This window comes from Bombina bombina, chromosome 6 (assembly GCF_027579735.1).
Source record: "Bombina bombina isolate aBomBom1 chromosome 6, aBomBom1.pri, whole genome shotgun sequence".
In the NCBI taxonomy this organism is placed as follows: Eukaryota; Metazoa; Chordata; class Amphibia; order Anura; family Bombinatoridae; genus Bombina; species Bombina bombina.
This window is the reverse complement of record NC_069504.1, coordinates 780,989,602-781,006,990: the sequence shown is the minus strand read 5'-3', so window position 1 is coordinate 781,006,990 and position 17,389 is coordinate 780,989,602. Positions and strand designations below refer to the sequence as shown.

General features: G+C 42.1%; 1 protein-coding gene across 1 annotated transcript in view; it reads right to left on the bottom strand.

The window, feature by feature from the left end:
* The window catches only part of XAB2 (XPA binding protein 2), a 298,412-nt gene that overhangs the window by 150,408 nt on the left and 130,615 nt on the right, over nt 1–17,389 (bottom strand). The window contains 1 exon segment of the mRNA XM_053718092.1: nt 17,074–17,225. Within this exon segment, the coding sequence (XP_053574067.1) occupies nt 17,074–17,225 (152 nt within the window).

Sequence of the window (17,389 nt, the reverse complement as noted above, 5' to 3'; positions counted from 1 at the left end):
AGTTTTAATCTTTATAATGAAAAAAACTGAAATTATAAGCAGACGAATCAAACAGAAACAGCTGCCTGAAGTACTTTTCTACCAAAAACTGCTTCAGAAGAAGAAAACACATCAAAATGGTAGAATTTAGTAAAAGTATGCAAAGAAGACCAAGTTGCTGCTTTGCAAATCTGATCAACAGAAGCTTCATTCCTAAAAGCCCAGGAAGTAGAAACTGACCTAGTAGAATGAGCCGTAATCCTTTGAGGCGGGGACTTACCCGACTCCACATAAGCATTATGAATCAAAGACTTTAACCAAGACGCCAAAGAAATGGCGGAAGCCTTCTGACCTTTCCTGGAACCAGAAAAGATAACAAATAGACTAGAAGTCTTTCTAAAATCTTTAGTAGCTTCAACATAATATTTCAAAGCTCTAACTACATCCAAAGAATGTAGCGATCTTTCCTTAGAATTCTTAGGATTAGGACATAATGAAGGAACCACAATTTCTCTACTAATGTTGTTAGAATTCACAACCTTAGGTAAAAATTGAAAAGAAGTCCGTAACACCGCCTTATCCTCATGAAAAATCAGAAAAGGAGATTCACAAGAAAGAGCAGATAACTCAGAAACTCTTCTAGCAGAAGAGATAGCCAAAAGGAACAATACTTTCCAGGAAAGTAATTTAATGTCCAGAGAATGCATAGGCTCAAACGGAGGAGCCTGCAAAGCCTTCAAAACCAAAATAAGACTCCAATTAGGAGAGATCGACTTAATGACAGGTTTGATACGAACCAAAGCCTGTACAAAACAACGAATATCAGGAAGATTAGCAATCTTTCTGCGAAAAAGAACAGAAAGAGCAGAGATTTGTCCTTTCAAAGAACTTGCAGACAAACCTTTATCTAAACCATCCTGAAGAAATTGTAAAATTCTAGGAATTCTGAAAGAATGCCAGGAGAATTTATGAGAACACCACCAAGAGATGTAAGTCTTCCAAACTCGATAATAAATCTTTCTAGAGACGGATTTACGAGCCTGTAACATAGTGTTAATCACTGAGTCAGAGAAACCTCTATGACTGAGGATCAAGCGTTCAATCTCCATACCTTCAAATTTAATGATTTGAGATCCTGATGGAAAAATGGGCCTTGAGATAGAAGGTCTGGTCTTAATGGAAGTGTCCAAGGTTGGCAACTGGCCATCCGAACGAGATCCACAAACCAAAACCTGTGTGGCCATGCTGGAGCCACCAGCAGTACAAATGAACACTCCAATAGAATTTTGGAGATCACTTTTGGAAGAAGAACTAGAGGCGGAAAGATATAAGCAGGATGATAATTCCAAGGAATTGACAACGCATCCACTGCTTCCGCCTGAGGATCCCGGGATCTGGACAGATACCTGGGAAGTTTCTTGTTCAGATGAGAGGCCATCAGATCTATTTCTGGAAGACCCCAGATTCGAACAATCTGAAGAAAAACCTCTGGATGAAGAGACCATTCGCCCGGATGTAATGTCTGGCGACTGAGATAATCCGCTTCCCAATTGTCTACACCTGGGATGTGAACCGCAGAAATTAGACAGGAGCTGGATTCCGCCCATACAAGTATCCGAGATACTTCTTTCATAGCTTGAGGACTGTGAGTCCCACCTTGATGATTGACATATGCCACGGTCGTGACATTGTCTGTTTGAAAACAAATAAACGATTCTCTCTTCAGAAGAGGCCAAAATTGAAGAGCTCTGAAAATCGCACGGAGTTCCAAAATGTTGATTGGTAATCTCGCCTCCTGAGATTCCCAAACCCCTTGCGCTGTCAGAGATCCCCATACAGCTCCCCAACCTGATAGACTTGCATCTGTTGAGATCACAGTCCAGGTTGGACGAACAAAAGAGGCCCCTTGAATTAAACGATGGTGATCCGTCCACCAAGTTAGAGATGATCGAACATTGGGATTTAAGGATATTATTTGTGATATCCTTGTATAATCCCTGCACCACTGGTTCAGCATACAAAGCTGGAGTGATCTCGTGTGAAAACGAGCAAAAGGGATCGCGTCCGATGCAGCAGTCATGAGACCTAAAATCTCCATGCATAATGCTACCGAAGGGAACGATTGAGACTGAAGGTTTCGACAGGCTGAAACCAATTTCAGACGTCTCTTTTCTGTCAGAGACAAAGTCATGGACACTGAACCTATCTGGAAACCTAAAAAGGTTACCCTTGTCTGAGGAATCAAGGAACTCTTTGGCAAATTGATCCTCCAACCATGACTTTGAAGAAACAACACAAGTTGATTCGTATGAGATTCTGCAGAATGCGAAGACTGAGCAAGTACCAAGATATCGTCCAAATAATGAAATACCGCAATACCCTGTTCTCTGATTACAGAGAGAAGGGCACCGAGAACCTTCGAAAAGATCCTTGGTGCTGTTGCTAGACCAAATGGAAGAGCAATAAACTGGTAATGTTTGTCTAGAAAAGAGAATCTCAGAAACTGATGGTGATCTGGATGAATTGGAATATGCAGGTATGCATCCTGTAAGTCTATTGTAGATATATAATGCCCTTGCTGAACAAAAGGCAGAATAGTTCTTATAGTCACCATTTTGAATGTTGGTATCCTTACATAACGATTCAATATCTTTAGGTCCAGAACTGGTCTGAAAGAATTCTCTTTCTTTGGTACGATGAATAGATTTGAATAAAACCCCAGACCTTGTTCCAGAACTGGAACTGGTATAATTACCCCAGCTAACTCTAGGTCTGAAACACATTTCAGAAACGCCTAAGCCTTCACTGGATTGACTGGAATGCGTGAGAGAAAGAATCTTCTCACAGGCGGTCTCACTTTGAAACCTATTCTGTACCCTTGCGAAACAATGTTCTGAATCCAAAGATTGTGAACCGAATTGATCCAAACCTCTTTGAAAAAACGTAACCTGCCCCCTACCAGCTGCGCTGGAATGAGGGCCGCACCTTCATGCGGATTTAGGAGCTGGTTTTGACTTTCTAGAAGGCTTGGATTTATTCCAGACTGGATTAGGTTTCCAAACGGAAACTGTTCCTTTACGGGAAGGATCGGGTTTCTGCTCCTTATTCTGACGAAAGGAACGAAAATGATTAGCAGCCCTGTAATTACCTTTAGATTTTTTGCCCTGTGGCAAAAAGGCACCCTTCCCTCCAGTAACAGTTGAAATTATAGAATCCAACTGAGAACCAAACAACTTATTACCTTGGAAAGAGAGAGAAAGCAAAGTTGACTTAGAAGTCATATCTACATTCCAGGATTTAAGCCATAAAGCTCGTCTAGCTAAAATAGCTAAAGACATATACCGGACATCAACTCTAATGATATCAAAAATGGCATCACAGACAAAGTTATTAACGTGTTGAAGAAGTTTAACAATGCTATATGTATTATGATCTGTCACTTGTTGCGCTAAAGGCTCCAACCAGAAAGTTGAAGCTGCTGCAACATCAGCCAAAGAGATAGCAGGTCTTAGTAGATTACCTGAACATAACAGAATTTATGTTTACCTGATAAATTACTTTCTCCAACGGTGTGTCCGGTCCACGGCGTCATCCTTACTTGTGGGATATTCTCTTCCCCAACAGGAAATGGCAAAGAGCCCAGCAAAGCTGGTCACATGATCCCTCCTAGGCTCCGCCTTCCCCAGTCATTCGACCGACGTAAAGGAGGAATATTTGCATAGGAGAAATCATATGATACCGTGGTGACTGTAGTTAAAGAAAATAAATCATCAGACCTGATTAAAAAAAAAAAACCAGGGCGGGCCGTGGACCGGACACACCGTTGGAGAAAGTAATTTATCAGGTAAACATAAATTCTGTTTTCTCCAACATAGGTGTGTCCGGTCCACGGCGTCATCCTTACTTGTGGGAACCAATACCAAAGCTTTAGGACACGGATGATGGGAGGGAGCAAATCAGGTCACCTAGATGGAAGGCACCACGGTTTGCAAAACCTTTCTCCCAAAAATAGCCTCAGAAGAAGCAAAAGTATCAAATTTGTCAAATTTGGTAAAAGTGTGCAGTGAAGACCAAGTCGCTGCCTTACATATCTGATCAACAGAAGCCTCGTTCTTAAAGGCCCATGTGGAAGCCACGGCCCTAGTGGAATGAGCTGTGATTCTTTCAGGAGGCTGCCGTCCGGCAGTCTCATAAGCCAATCTGATGATGCTTTTAAGCCAAAAAGATAGAGAGGTAGAAGTTGCTTTTTGACCTCTCCTTTTACCAGAATAAACAACAAACAAGGAAGATGTTTGTCTGAAATCCTTTGTAGCATCTAAATAGAATTTTAGAGCACGGACAACGTCCAAATTGTGTAACAAACGTTCCTTCTATGAAACTGGATTCGGACACAAAGAAGGTACAACTATCTCCTGGTTAATATTTTTGTTGGAAACAACCTTCGGAAGAAAACCAGGCTCAGTACGTAAAAACCACCTTATCTGCATGGACCAGATAGGGCGGAGAACACTGCAGAGCAGATAACTCAGAAACTCTTCTAGCAGAAGAAATTGCAACCTAAAACAAAACTTTCCAAGATAATAACTTAATATCTATGGAATGTAAGGGTTCAAACGGAACCCCTTGAAGAACTGAAAGAACTAGATTAAGACTCCAGGGAAGAGTCAAAGGTCTGTAAACAGGCTTGATTCTAACCAGAGCCTGAACAAACGCTTAAACGTCTGGCACAGCTGCCAGCCTTTTGTGAAGTAAAACAGATAAAGCAGAGATCTGTCCCTTCAGAGAACTCGCAGAAAATCCTTTCTCCAAACCTTCTTGTAGAAAGGAAAGAATCTTAGGAATTTTTATCTTGTTCCATGGGAATCCTTTAGATTCACACCAACAGATATATTTTTTCCATATATTATGGTAAATTTTTCTAGTTACAGGCTTTCTAGCCTGAATAAGAGTATCTATTACAGAATCTGAAAACCCACGCTTTGATAAAATCAAGCGTTCAAACTCCAAGCAGTCAGTTGGAGGAAAACCAGATTCGGATGTTCGAATGGACCCTGAATAAGAAGGTCCTGTCTCAAAGGTAGCTTCCATGGTGGAGCCGATGACACATTCACCAGGTCTGCATACCAAGTCCTGCGTGGCCACACAGGAACTATCAAGGTCACCGAAGCCCTCTCCAGATTGATCCTGGCTACCAGCCTGGGAATGAGAGGAAACGGTGGGAATACATAAGCTAGGTTGAAGATCCAAGGTGCTACTATTGTATCCAATAGAGTCGCCTTGGGATCCCTGGATTTGGACCCGTAACAAGGGACCATGAAGTTCTGACGAGAGGCCATCAGAACCAAGTCTGGAATGCCCCATAATTGAGTTATTTGGGCAAAGATTTCCAGATGGAGTTCCCACTCCCCCGGATGCTCCTCCATCGCCAGGGAACTCCTTGTTACCCCCTGATGGTTGATATATGTAACAGTCGTCATGATGACTGATTGAAACCTTATGAATTTGGCCTTTGCTAGTCGAGGCCAAGCCTTGAGAGCATTGAATATCGCTCTCAGTTCCATTATGTTTATCGGGAGAAGAGAGTCTTCCCGAAACCATAGACCCTGAGTTTTCAGGGGTTCCCAGACCGCGCACCAGCCCACCAGACTGGCGTCGGTCGTGACAATGACCTATTCTGGTCTGCGGAAGCTCATTCCCTGTGACAGGTTGTCCAGGGTCAGCCACCAACGGAGTGAATCTCTGGTTATTTGATCTACTTGTATCGTCGGAGACAAGTCTGTATAATCCCCATTCCACAGTCTGAGCATGCCCAGGTGCAATGGTCTTAGATGAATTCGTGCAAAAGGAACTATGTCCATTGCCGCAACCATCAACCCTATTACTTCCATGGACTGCGCTATGGAAGGAAGAAGAACAGAATGAAGTACCTGACAAGAGCTTAGAAGTTTTGATTTTCTGGCCTCTGTCAGAAAAACCTTCATTTCTAAGGAAACTATTATTGTTCCCAAGAAGGGAACTCTTGTTGACGGGGACAGAGAACTTTTTTCTATGTTCACTTTCCACCTGTGAGATCTGAGAAAGGCTAGGACAATGTCCGTATGAGCCCTTGCTTTTGACAGAGACGACACTTGAATCAGGAGGTCGTCCAAGTAAGGTACTACTGCAATGCCCCTTGGTCTTAGCACCGCTAGTAGGGACCCTAGTACCCTTGTGAAAATCCTTGGAGCAGTGGCTAATCCGAATGGAAGTGCCACAGGTAATGCTTGTCCAGAAAGGCGAACCTTAGGAACCGAAAATGTTCCTTGTGGATAGGAATACGTAGGTACGCATCCTTTAAGTCCACCGTGGTCATGAATTGACCTTCCTGGATGGTAGGAAGGATCGTTCGAATGGTTTCCATTTTGAATGATGAAACCCTTAGAAACTTGTTTAGAATCTTGAGATCTAAAAATAGGTCTGAATGTTCCCTCTTTTTTGGGAATTATGAACAGGTTGGAGTAAAAACCCATCCCTTGTTCTCCTAATGGAACAGGATGAATCACTCCCATGCTTGACAGGTCTTCTACACAGTGTAAGAATGCCTGTTCGAAGATAATTGAGACCCGTGGAACCTTCCCCTTGGGAGTAGTTCCCTGAATTCCAGGAGATAACCTTGAGAAACTATTTCTAGCGCCCAAGGATCCTGAACATCTCTTGCCCCAGCCTGAGCAAAGAGAGAAAGTCTGCCCCCCACCAGATCCTTCCCAGATCGGGGGCCAACACTTCATGCTGTTTTGGTAGCAGTGGCAGGTGACTTGGCCTGCTTACCCTTGTTCCAGCCTTGCATCGGCCTCCAGGCTGGCTTGGTTTGAGAAGTATTACCCTCTTGCTTAGAGGGTGTAGAATTTGAGGCTGGTCCGTTTCTGCGAAAGGGACGAAAATTTGGCTTCTTTTTAGCCTTAAAAGACCTATCCAGAGGAAGGGCGTGGCCCTTTCCCCCAGTGATGCCTGAAATAATCTCTTTCAAGTCAGGGCCAAACAGTGTTTTACCCTTGAAAGGGATGTTAAGCAAAAGCGCTCTGCGCGCCACGATAGCAAACCCTGAATTATTCGCCGCTAATCTAGCTAATTGCAAAGCGGCATCTAAAATAAAAAAGAGTTAGCCAATTTAAGAGCTTGAACTCTGTCCAAAACCTCCTCGTACGAAGATTCTTTATTAAGCGACTTTTCTAGTTCTTCGAACCAGAAACACGCAGCTGTAGTGACAGGAACAATGCATGAAATTGGTTGTAGAAGGTAACCTTGCTGAAGAAACATCTTTTTAAGCAAACCCTCTAACCTTTAATCCATAGGATCTTGAAAGCACAACTATCTTCTATAGGAATAGAAGTGCGTTTGTTTAGAGTAGAAACCGCCCCCTCGACCTTGGGGACTGTATGCTATAAGTCCTTTCTGGGGTCGACCATAGGAACTAATTTCTTAAATATAGGGGGAGGACAAAGGGTATGCCGGGCCTTTCCCACTCCTTATTTACTATGTCCGCCACCCGCTTGGGTATAGGAAAAACATCGGGGGGCACCGGAACCTCTAGGAACTTGTCCATCTTACCTAATTTCTCTGGAATGACCAAATTGTCACAATCATCCAGAGTAGATAATACCTCCTTAAGTAGTGCGTGGAGATGTTGAAATTTAAATTTAAAAGTTACAATATCAGGTTCTGCTTGTTGAGAAATTTTCCCTGAATCTGAAATTTCTCCCTCAGACAAAACCTCCCTCCTGGCCCCTTCAGATAGGTGTGAGGGTATGTCAGAACCATTATCATCAGCGTCCTCATGCTCTTCAGTGTTTAAAACAGAGCAATCACGCTTTCTCTGATAAGTAGGCATTTTGGAAAAAAATGCATGCAATAGAATTACCCATTACAGCCATTAATTTGTATGGTAATAAGTATTGGCGCACTAGATGTACTAGGGGCCTCTTGTGTGGGCAAAACTGGTGTAGACACAGAAGGGGATGATGCAGTACCATGCTTACTCCCCTCATTAGAGGAATCATCTTGGGCAATATCATATCTATGGCATTATTATCCCTACTTTGTTTGGACATTATGACACAAATATATCACATATATTTAAATGGGGAGACACATTGGCTTTCATACATATAGAACATCGTTATCTGATGGTTCAGACATGTTAAACAGGCTTAAACTTGTCAACAAAGCACAAAAAACGTTTTACAATAAAACCGTTACTGTCCCTTTAAATTTTAAACTGAACACACTTTATTACTGAATATGTGAAAAAGTATGAAGGAATTGTTCAAATTTCACCAAAATTTCACCACAGTAACTTAAAGCCTTAAAAGTATTGCACACCAAATTTGAAAGCTTTAACCCTTAAAATAACGGAACCGGAGGCGTTTTTACAATTAACCCCTATACAGTCCCAGGTATCTGCTTTGCTGAGACCCAACCAAGCCCAGAGGGGAATACGATACCAAATGATGCCTTCTATAAGCTTTTTCAGTGGTTCTTAGCTCCTCACACATGCATCTGCATGCCATGCTTTCCAAAAACAACTGCGCATTAAAGGCGCGAAAATGAGGCTCTGTCTATGACTAGAAAAGGCCCCCAGTGAAAAAGGTGTCCAATACAGTGCCTGCCGTTTTTATTAAAACAATCCCCAAGATTTAACAACTATTAAAAGTAATAATCTGCCAAATATACTTAGTAAAGTAATCGTTTTAGCCCAGAAAAATGTCTACCAGTTTTTTAAGCCCTAATGAAGCCCTTTATTCTTTTACTTAAACTAAGAAAATGGCTTACCGGTTCCCATAGGGAAAATGACAGCTTCCAGCATTACCGAGTCTTGTTAGAAATGTGTCATACCTCAAGCAGCAAAAGTCTGCTCACTGTTTCCCCCAACTGAAGTTAATTCCTCTCAACAGTCCTGTGTGGAAACAGCCATCGATTTTAGTAACGGTTGCTAAAATCATTTTCCTCTTACAAACAGAAATCTTCATCTCTTTCCTGTTTCAGAGTAAATAGTACATACCAGCACTATTTTAAAATAACAAACTCTTGATTGAAGAATAAAAACTACATTTAAACACCAAAAAACTCTAAGCCATCTCCGTGGAGATGTTGCCTGTACAACGGCAAAGAGAATGACTGGGGAAGGCGGAGCCTAGGAGGGATCATGTGACCAGCTTTGCTGGGCTCTTTGCCATTTCCTGTTGGGGAAGAGAATATCCCACAAGTAAGGATGACGCCGTGGACCGGACACACCTATGTTGGAGAAAAATAAGCTTTTCTTAAAAAAGATTCAATTTTCCTATCTAAAGGATCTTTAAACGAAGTGCTATCTGCCGTAGGAATAGCAGTACGTTTGGCAAGAGTAGAGATAGCCCCATCGACTTTAGGGATTTTATCCCAAAACTCCAATCTATCAGATGACACAGGGTACAATTTCTTAAACCTTGGAGAAGGAGTAAATGAAGTACCCAGACTATCCCATTCCCTAGCAATCACATCTGAGATAGCATCAGGAACTGGAAAAACTTCCGGAATTAACACATGAGGTTTATAAACCGAATTTAAACGTTTAGCAGTTTTAGTATCAAGAGGACTAGACTCCTCCATATCTAAAGCAATCAAAACTTCTTTAAGTAATGAACGAATAAACTCCATCTTAAATAAATATGAAGATTTATCAGTATCAATATCTGTAGTAGAATCTTCTGAACTGGAAAAAACCTCATCAGAAACAGATAAGTCAGAATGATGGCGGTCACCTAAAAATTCATCTGAAATGTGAGAAGTTTTGAAAGACCTTTTACGTTAACTGGAAGAAGGAATAACAGACAGAGCCTTCTTAATAGAATTAGAAACAAATTCTTTAACATTAACAGGAACATCCTGAACAATAGATGTTGAAGGAACAACAACAGGTAAAGGATTATTACTAATAGAAACAGAATCTGCATTTGAAAGTTTATCATGACAGCTTTCACAAACTACAGCTGGGGGAACAGATACCACAAGTTTACAACATATGCACTTAACTTTGGTAGAACCAGCATCAGGCAGCGTCTGTCCATTAGAGGATTTTGATCCAGGGTCAGGATGAGACATCTTGCAATATGTAAAGGAAAAAACAACATATAAAGCAAAATTATCAAATTCCTTAAATGACAGTTTCAGGAATGGGAAAGAATGCAAAATAATAAGCTTCTAGAAACCAGAAGCCATGAAAATAAAATGTTTAAATAAAGTGAGTAAAAAATACGCCCACATTTTTTTGGCGCAAAAAAATGTCTGAATACGCATGCGTAACAGAATACAACTTCCGGCGTAAATTACATCGCCGGAAACGACAAAAAAAATTTGCGCCAAAATAAAAGTAAGCGCCAAAAAAGACGTAATAAAAAGAAACATTTTCTGCCCCCGCGAGCCTAACAGCACGCAGGAAAAAATGGCCAAATGAAAATTTTCAAGGTAAGAAAAAAACAGAATTTATGCTTACCTGATAAATTACTTTCTCCAACGGTGTGTCCGGTCCACGGCGTCATCCTTACTTGTGGGATATTCTCTTCCCCAACAGGAAATGGCAAAGAGCCCAGCAAAGCTGGTCACATGATCCCTCCTAGGCTCCGCCTACCCCAGTCATTCGACCGACGTACAGGAGGAAATATGCATAGGAGAAACCATATGATACCGTGGTGACTGTAGTTAGAGAAAATAATTCATCAGACCTGATTAAAAAAACCAGGGCGGGCCGTGGACCGGACACACCGTTGGAGAAAGTCATTTATCAGGTAAGCATAAATTCTGTTTTCTCCAACATAGGTGTGTCCGGTCCACGGCGTCATCCTTACTTGTGGGAACCAATACCAAAGCTTTAGGACACGGATGAAGGGAGGGAGGAAATCAGGTCACCTAAATGGAAGGCACCACGGCTTGCAAAACCTTTCTCCCAAAAATAGCCTCTGAAGAAGCAAAAGTATCAAATTTGTAAAATTTGGCAAAAGTGTGCAGTGAAGACCAAGTCGCTGCCTTACATATCTGGTCAACAGAAGCCTCGTTCTTGAAGGCCCATGTGGAAGCCACAGCCCTAGTGGAATGAGCTGTGATTCTTTCAGGAGGCTGCCGTCCGGCAGTCTCATAAGCCAATCGGATAATGCTTTTAAGCCAAAAAGAAAGAGAGGTAGAAGTTGCCTTTTGACCTCTCCTTTTACCCGAATAAACAACAAACAAAGAAGATGTTTGTCCGAAATCTTTAGTGGCCTCTAAATAGAATTTTAGAGCACGGACTACGTCCAAATTGTGTAACAAACGTTCCTTCTTTGAAACTGGATTCGGACACAAAGAAGGTACAACTATCTCCTGGTTAATATTCTTGTTGGAAACAACTTTCGGAAGAAAACCAGGCTTAGTACGCAAAACCACCTTATCTGCATGGAACACCAGATAGGGCGGAGAACACTGCAGAGCAGATAACTCAGAAACTCTTCTAGCAGAAGAAATTGCAACCAAAAACAAAACTTTCCAAGATAATAACTACGGAATGTAAGGGTTCAAACGGAACCCCTTGAAGAACTGAAAGAACTAGATTAAGACTCCAGGGAGGAGTCAAAGGTCTGTAAACAGGCTTGATTCTAACCAGAGCCTGAACAAACGCTTGAACGTCTGGCACAGCTGCCAGCCTTTTGTGAAGTAAAACAGATAACGCAGAGATCTGTCCCTTCAGAGAACTTGCAGATAATCCTTTCTCCAAACCTTCTTGTAGAAAGGATAGAATCTTAGGAATTTTTATCTTGTTCCATGGGAATCCTTTAGATTCACACCAACAGATATATTTTTTCCATATCTTATGGTAAATTTTTCTAGTTACAGGCTTTCTAGCCTGAATCAGAGTATCTATTACAGAATCTGAAAACCCACGCTTTGATAAAATCAAGCGTTCAATCTCCAAGCAGTCAGTTGGAGGGAAACCAGATTTGGATGTTCGAATGGACCTTGAACAAGAAGGTCCTGTCTCAAAGGTAGCTTCCATGGTGGAGCCGATGACATATTCACCAGGTCTGCATACCAAGTCCTGCGTGGCCACGCAGGAGCTATCAAGATCACCGAAGCCCTCTCCTGATTGATCCTGGCTACCAGCCTGGGAATGAGAGGAAACGGTGGGAATACATAAGCTAGGTTGAAGGTCCAAGGTGCTACTAGTGCATCTACTAGAGTCGCCTTGGGATCCCTGGATCTGGACCCGTAACAAGGAACCTTGAAGTTCTGACGAGAGGCCATCAGATCCATGTCTGGAATGCCCCATAATCGAGTTATTTGGGCAAAGATTTCCGGATGGAGTTCCCACTCCCCCGGATGGAATGTCTGACGACTCAGAAAATCCGCTTCCCAATTTTCCACTCCTGGGATGTGGATTGCAGACAAGTGGCAGGAGTGATCCTCCGCCCATTGAATTATCTTGGTCACTTCCTCCATCGCCAGGGAACTCCTTGTTCCCCCCTGATGGTTGATATATGCAACTGTCGTCATGTTGTCTGATTGAAACCTTATGAATTTGGCCTTTGCTAGATGAGGCCAAGCTTTGAGAGCATTGAATATCGCTCTCAGTTCCAGAATGTTTATCGGGAGAAGAGATTCTTCCTGAGACCATAGACCCTGAGCTTTCAGGGGTTCCCAGACCGCGCCCCAGCCCACCAGACTGGCGTCGGTCGTGACAATGACCCACTCTGTTCTGCGGAAGCTCATTCCCTGTGACAGGTTATCCAGGAGCAGCCACCAACGGAGTGAATCTCTGGTCCTTTGATCTACTTGAATCGTCGGAGACAAGTCTGTATAATCCCCATTCCACTGTCTGAGCATGCACAGTTGTAATGGTCTTAGATGAATTCATGCAAAAGGAACTATGTCCATTGCTGCAACCATCAATCCTATTACTTCCATGCACTGCGCTATGGAAGGACGAAGAACAGAATGAAGTACTTGACAAGAGCTTAGAAGTTTTGATTTTCTGACTTCTGTCAGAAAAATCCTCATTTCTAAGGAGTCTATTATTGTTCCCAAGAAGGGAACTCTTGTTGACGGGGAAAGAGAACTTTTTTCTATGTTCACTTTCCATCCGTGAGATCTGAGAAAGGCTAGGACGATGTCCGTATGAGCCTTTGCTTTTGACAGAGACGACGCTTGAATCAGGATGTCGTCCAAGTACGGTACTACTGCAATGCCCCTTGGTCTTAGAACCGCTAGAAGGGACCCTAGTACCTTTGTGAAAATTCTCGGAGCAGTGGCTAATCCGAATGGAAGTGCCACAAACTGGTAATGCTTGTCCAGAAAAGCGAACCTTAGGAACTGATGATGTTCCTTGTGGATAGGAATATGTAGGTACGCCTCCTTTAAATCCACCGTGGTCATAAATTGACCTTCCTGGATGGTAGGAAGGATCGTTCGAATGGTTTCCATTTTGAACGATGGAACCCTGAGAAATTTGTTTAGGATCTTGAGATCTAAAATTGGTCTGAATGTTCCCTCTTTTTTGGGAACTATGAACAGGTTGGAGTAAAACCCCATCCCTTGTTCTCCTATTGGAACTGGATGAATTACTCCCATCTTTAACAGGTCTTCTACACAATGTAAGAATGCCTGTCTTTTTATTTGGTTTGAAGATAATTGAGACCTGTGGAACCTTCCCCTTGGGGGTAGTTCCTTGAATTCCAGGAGATAACCTTGAGAAACTATTTCTAGTGCCCAAGGATCCTGAACATCTCTTGCCCAGGCCTGAGCAAAGAGAGAAAGTATGCCCCCCACCAGATCCGGTCCCGGATCGGGGGCCATCCCTTCATGCTGTTTTGGTAGCAGTGGCAGGCTTCTTGGCCTGCTTACCCTTGTTCCAGCCTTGCATCGGTCTCCAGGCTGGTTTGGGTTGAGAAGTATTACCCTCTTGCTTAGAGGATGTAGAAGTAGAGGCTGGTCCGTTTCTGCGAAAGGGACGAAAATTAGGCTTATTTCTAGCCTTAAAAGACCTATCCTGAGGAAGGGCGTGGCCCTTTCCCCCGGTGATGTCTGAAATAATCTCTTTCAAATCAGGACCAAACAGTGTTTTACCCTTGAAAGGGATGTTAAGCAATTTTGTCTTGGAAGACACATCCGCTGACCAAGACTTTAGCCAAAGCGCTCTGCGCGCCACGATAGCAAACCCTGAATTTTTCGCCGCTAATCTAGCTAATTGCAAAGCGGCATCCAGAATAAAAGAGTTAGCCAATTTAAGTGCTTGAACTCTGTCCATAACCTCCTCATACGAAGATTCTTTATTGAGCGACTTTTCTAGTTCTTCGAACCAGAAACACGCTGCCGTAGTGACAGGAACAATGCATGAAATTGGTTGTAGAAGGTAACCTTGCTGAACAAACATCTTTTTAAGCAAACCCTCTAATTTTTTATCCATAGGATCTTTGAAAGCACAACTATCTTCTATGGGAATAGTAGTGCGTTTGTTTAGAGTAGAGACCGCCCCCTCGACCTTAGGGACTGTCTGCCATAAGTCCTTTCTGGGGTCGACTATAGGAAATAATTTCTTAAATATAGGGGGAGGAACAAAAGGTATGCCGGGCCTTTCCCATTCCTTATTTACTATGTCCGCCACCCGCTTGGGTATAGGAAAAGCATCGGGGGGCACCGGAACCTCTAGGAACTTGTCCATCTTACATAATTTCTCTGGAATGACCAAATTGTCACAATCATCCAGAGTAGATAATACCTCCTTAAGCAGTGCGCGGAGATGTTCTAATTTAAATTTAAATGTTACAACATCAGGTTCAGCTTGTTGAGAAATTTTTCCTGAATCTGAAATTTCTCCCTCAGACAAAACCTCCCTCCTGGCCCCTTCAGATTGGTGTGAGGGTATGTCAGAAACGTTATCATCAGCGTCCTCTTGCTCTTCAGTGTTTAAAACAGAGCAATCGCGCTTTCTCTGATAAGTAGGCATTTTAGATAAAATGTTTGCAATAGAATTATCCATAACAGCCGTTAATTGTTGCATGGTAATAAGTATTGGCGCACTAGATGTACTAGGGGCCTCTTGTGTGGGCAAAAACTGTGTAGACACAGAAGGGGATGATGCAGTACCATGCTTACTCCCCTCATCTGAAGAATCATCTTGGGCAATAGTATTATCTGTGGCATCATTGTCCTACTTTGTTTGGACACTATGTCACAATTATCACATATATTTAAATGGGGAGACAACTTGCTTCATACATATCGAACAAGCGCTTATCTGAGGTTCAGACATGTAAACAGGCTTAAACCTTGTCAACAAAGCACAAAAAAACGTTTTAAAATAAAACCGTACTGTCACTTTAAATTTTAAACAGAACACACTTTATTACTGAATATGCAAAAAAGCATGAAGCAATTGTTCAAAATTCACCAAAATTTCACCACAGTGTCTTAAAGCCTTAAAAGTATTGCACACAAATTTGAAAAGCTTTAACCCTTAAAATAACGGAACCCCTATATAGTCCCAGGTATCTGCTTTGCTGAGACCCAACCAAGCCAGAGGGGAATACGATACCAAATGACGCCTTCTATAAGCTTTTTCAGTGGTTCTTAGCTCCTCACACATGCATCTGCATGCCTTGCTTTCCAAAAAACAACTGCGCATTAGTGCGCGAAAATGAGGCTCTGCCTATGACTAGAGAAGGCCCCCCATCTGAAAAAGGTGTCCATCACAGTGCCTGCCGTTTTTTAACAACTATCCCCAAGATTATAATAACTATAAAGAGTTATAATCTGTCCAAATATCTTAGCAAAGTATCGTTTTAGCCCAGAAAAAAATGTCTACCAGTTTTTTTAAGCCCTTATAAAGCCCTTTATTCTTTTACTTAATCTAAGAAAATGGCTTACCGGTCCCCATAGGGAAAATGACAGCCTTCCAGCATTACAAGTCTTGTTAGAAATGTGGCCAGTCATAACCTCAGGCAGAAAAGTCTGCCAACTGCTTCCCCCAACTGAAGTTACTTCATCTCAACAGTCCCTGTGTGGAAACAGGCAATCGATTTTAGTAAACGTTTGCTAAAATCATCTTCCTCTTACAAACAGAATTCTCCTTCTCTTTTCTGTTTCAGAGTAAATAGTACATACAGCCTATTTTAAAATAACAAACACTTGATTGAAGAATAAAAACTACATTTAAACACCAAAAAACCTCTTAGCCATCTCCGTGGAGATGTTGCCTGTGCAACGGCAAAGAGAATGACTGGGGTAGGCGGAGCCTAGGAGGATCATGTGACCAGCTTTGCTGGCTCTTTGCCCATTTCCTGTTGGGGAAGAGAATATCCCACAAGTAAGGATGACGCCAGTGGACCGGACACACCTATTGTTGGAGAAATAATTAAATGCATTAACCCAATATGAAACTGACAGTCTGTATTGAAAAGGAATACTGATTATCCTGAATCAAGGCCAATATAAGTTTATAGGACATATATTTAGAACATTACATATAAAGTGCCCAACCACTAGCGCAGAGTGTCACAAAGAATAGACTTACTTACCCCAGGACACTCCTCTACATGTAGTAGATAGCCAAACCAGTACTGAAACGAGAATCAGTAGAGGTAATGGTATATAAGAGTATATCGTCGATCTGAAAAAGGAGGTAGGAGAAGAAATCTCTATGACCGATAACAGAGAACCTATGAAATTGATCCCCTAGAGGTAGACCATTGTATTCAAATAGGCAATACTCTCTTCACATCCCTCTGACATTCACTGCACTCTGAGAGGAAAACCGGGCTTCAACCTGTTGAGAAGCGCATATCAACAAAGAATCTTAAAAACAAACTTACTTCACCACCTCCACGGGAGGCAAAGTTTTGTAAAACTGAAATTGTGGGTGTGGGTGAGGAGTGTATTTATAGGCATTTTGAGGTTTGGGAAACTTTGCCCCTCCTGGTAGGAATGTATATCCCATAGCGTCACTAGCCTCATGGACTCTTGCTAATTACATGAAAGAAATGTGGGTTTCCATGACACTTTAACATATAAAAAAAAACAGTGTATCATCATATATGTATACAAATACATAGACTGTACCTCACGAGGCTTGCCTTGATACAACTGGACTCTTTTGTGCCATTCATGGACATTGTGTGGATTCTGTCTGAGTAAGACTCCATTGAGCAGGAGAGGCCGGCGTTCTATTAACTGTTCAAAACGAGCTAGTCGCAGTTCCAGATCCAGGTCATCTACTCAAAAGAGATTGAAAAGAAATGTTGTCAGGATACAGTTACAGAAAGTAGAAATGAAGTTTAAACCAAAAAAGATAGATAATAGATAGATGGACAGATTGATGGATGGATGGATATAGATAGATGGATAGATATATGGATGGATAGATAGAGTGGCTCTA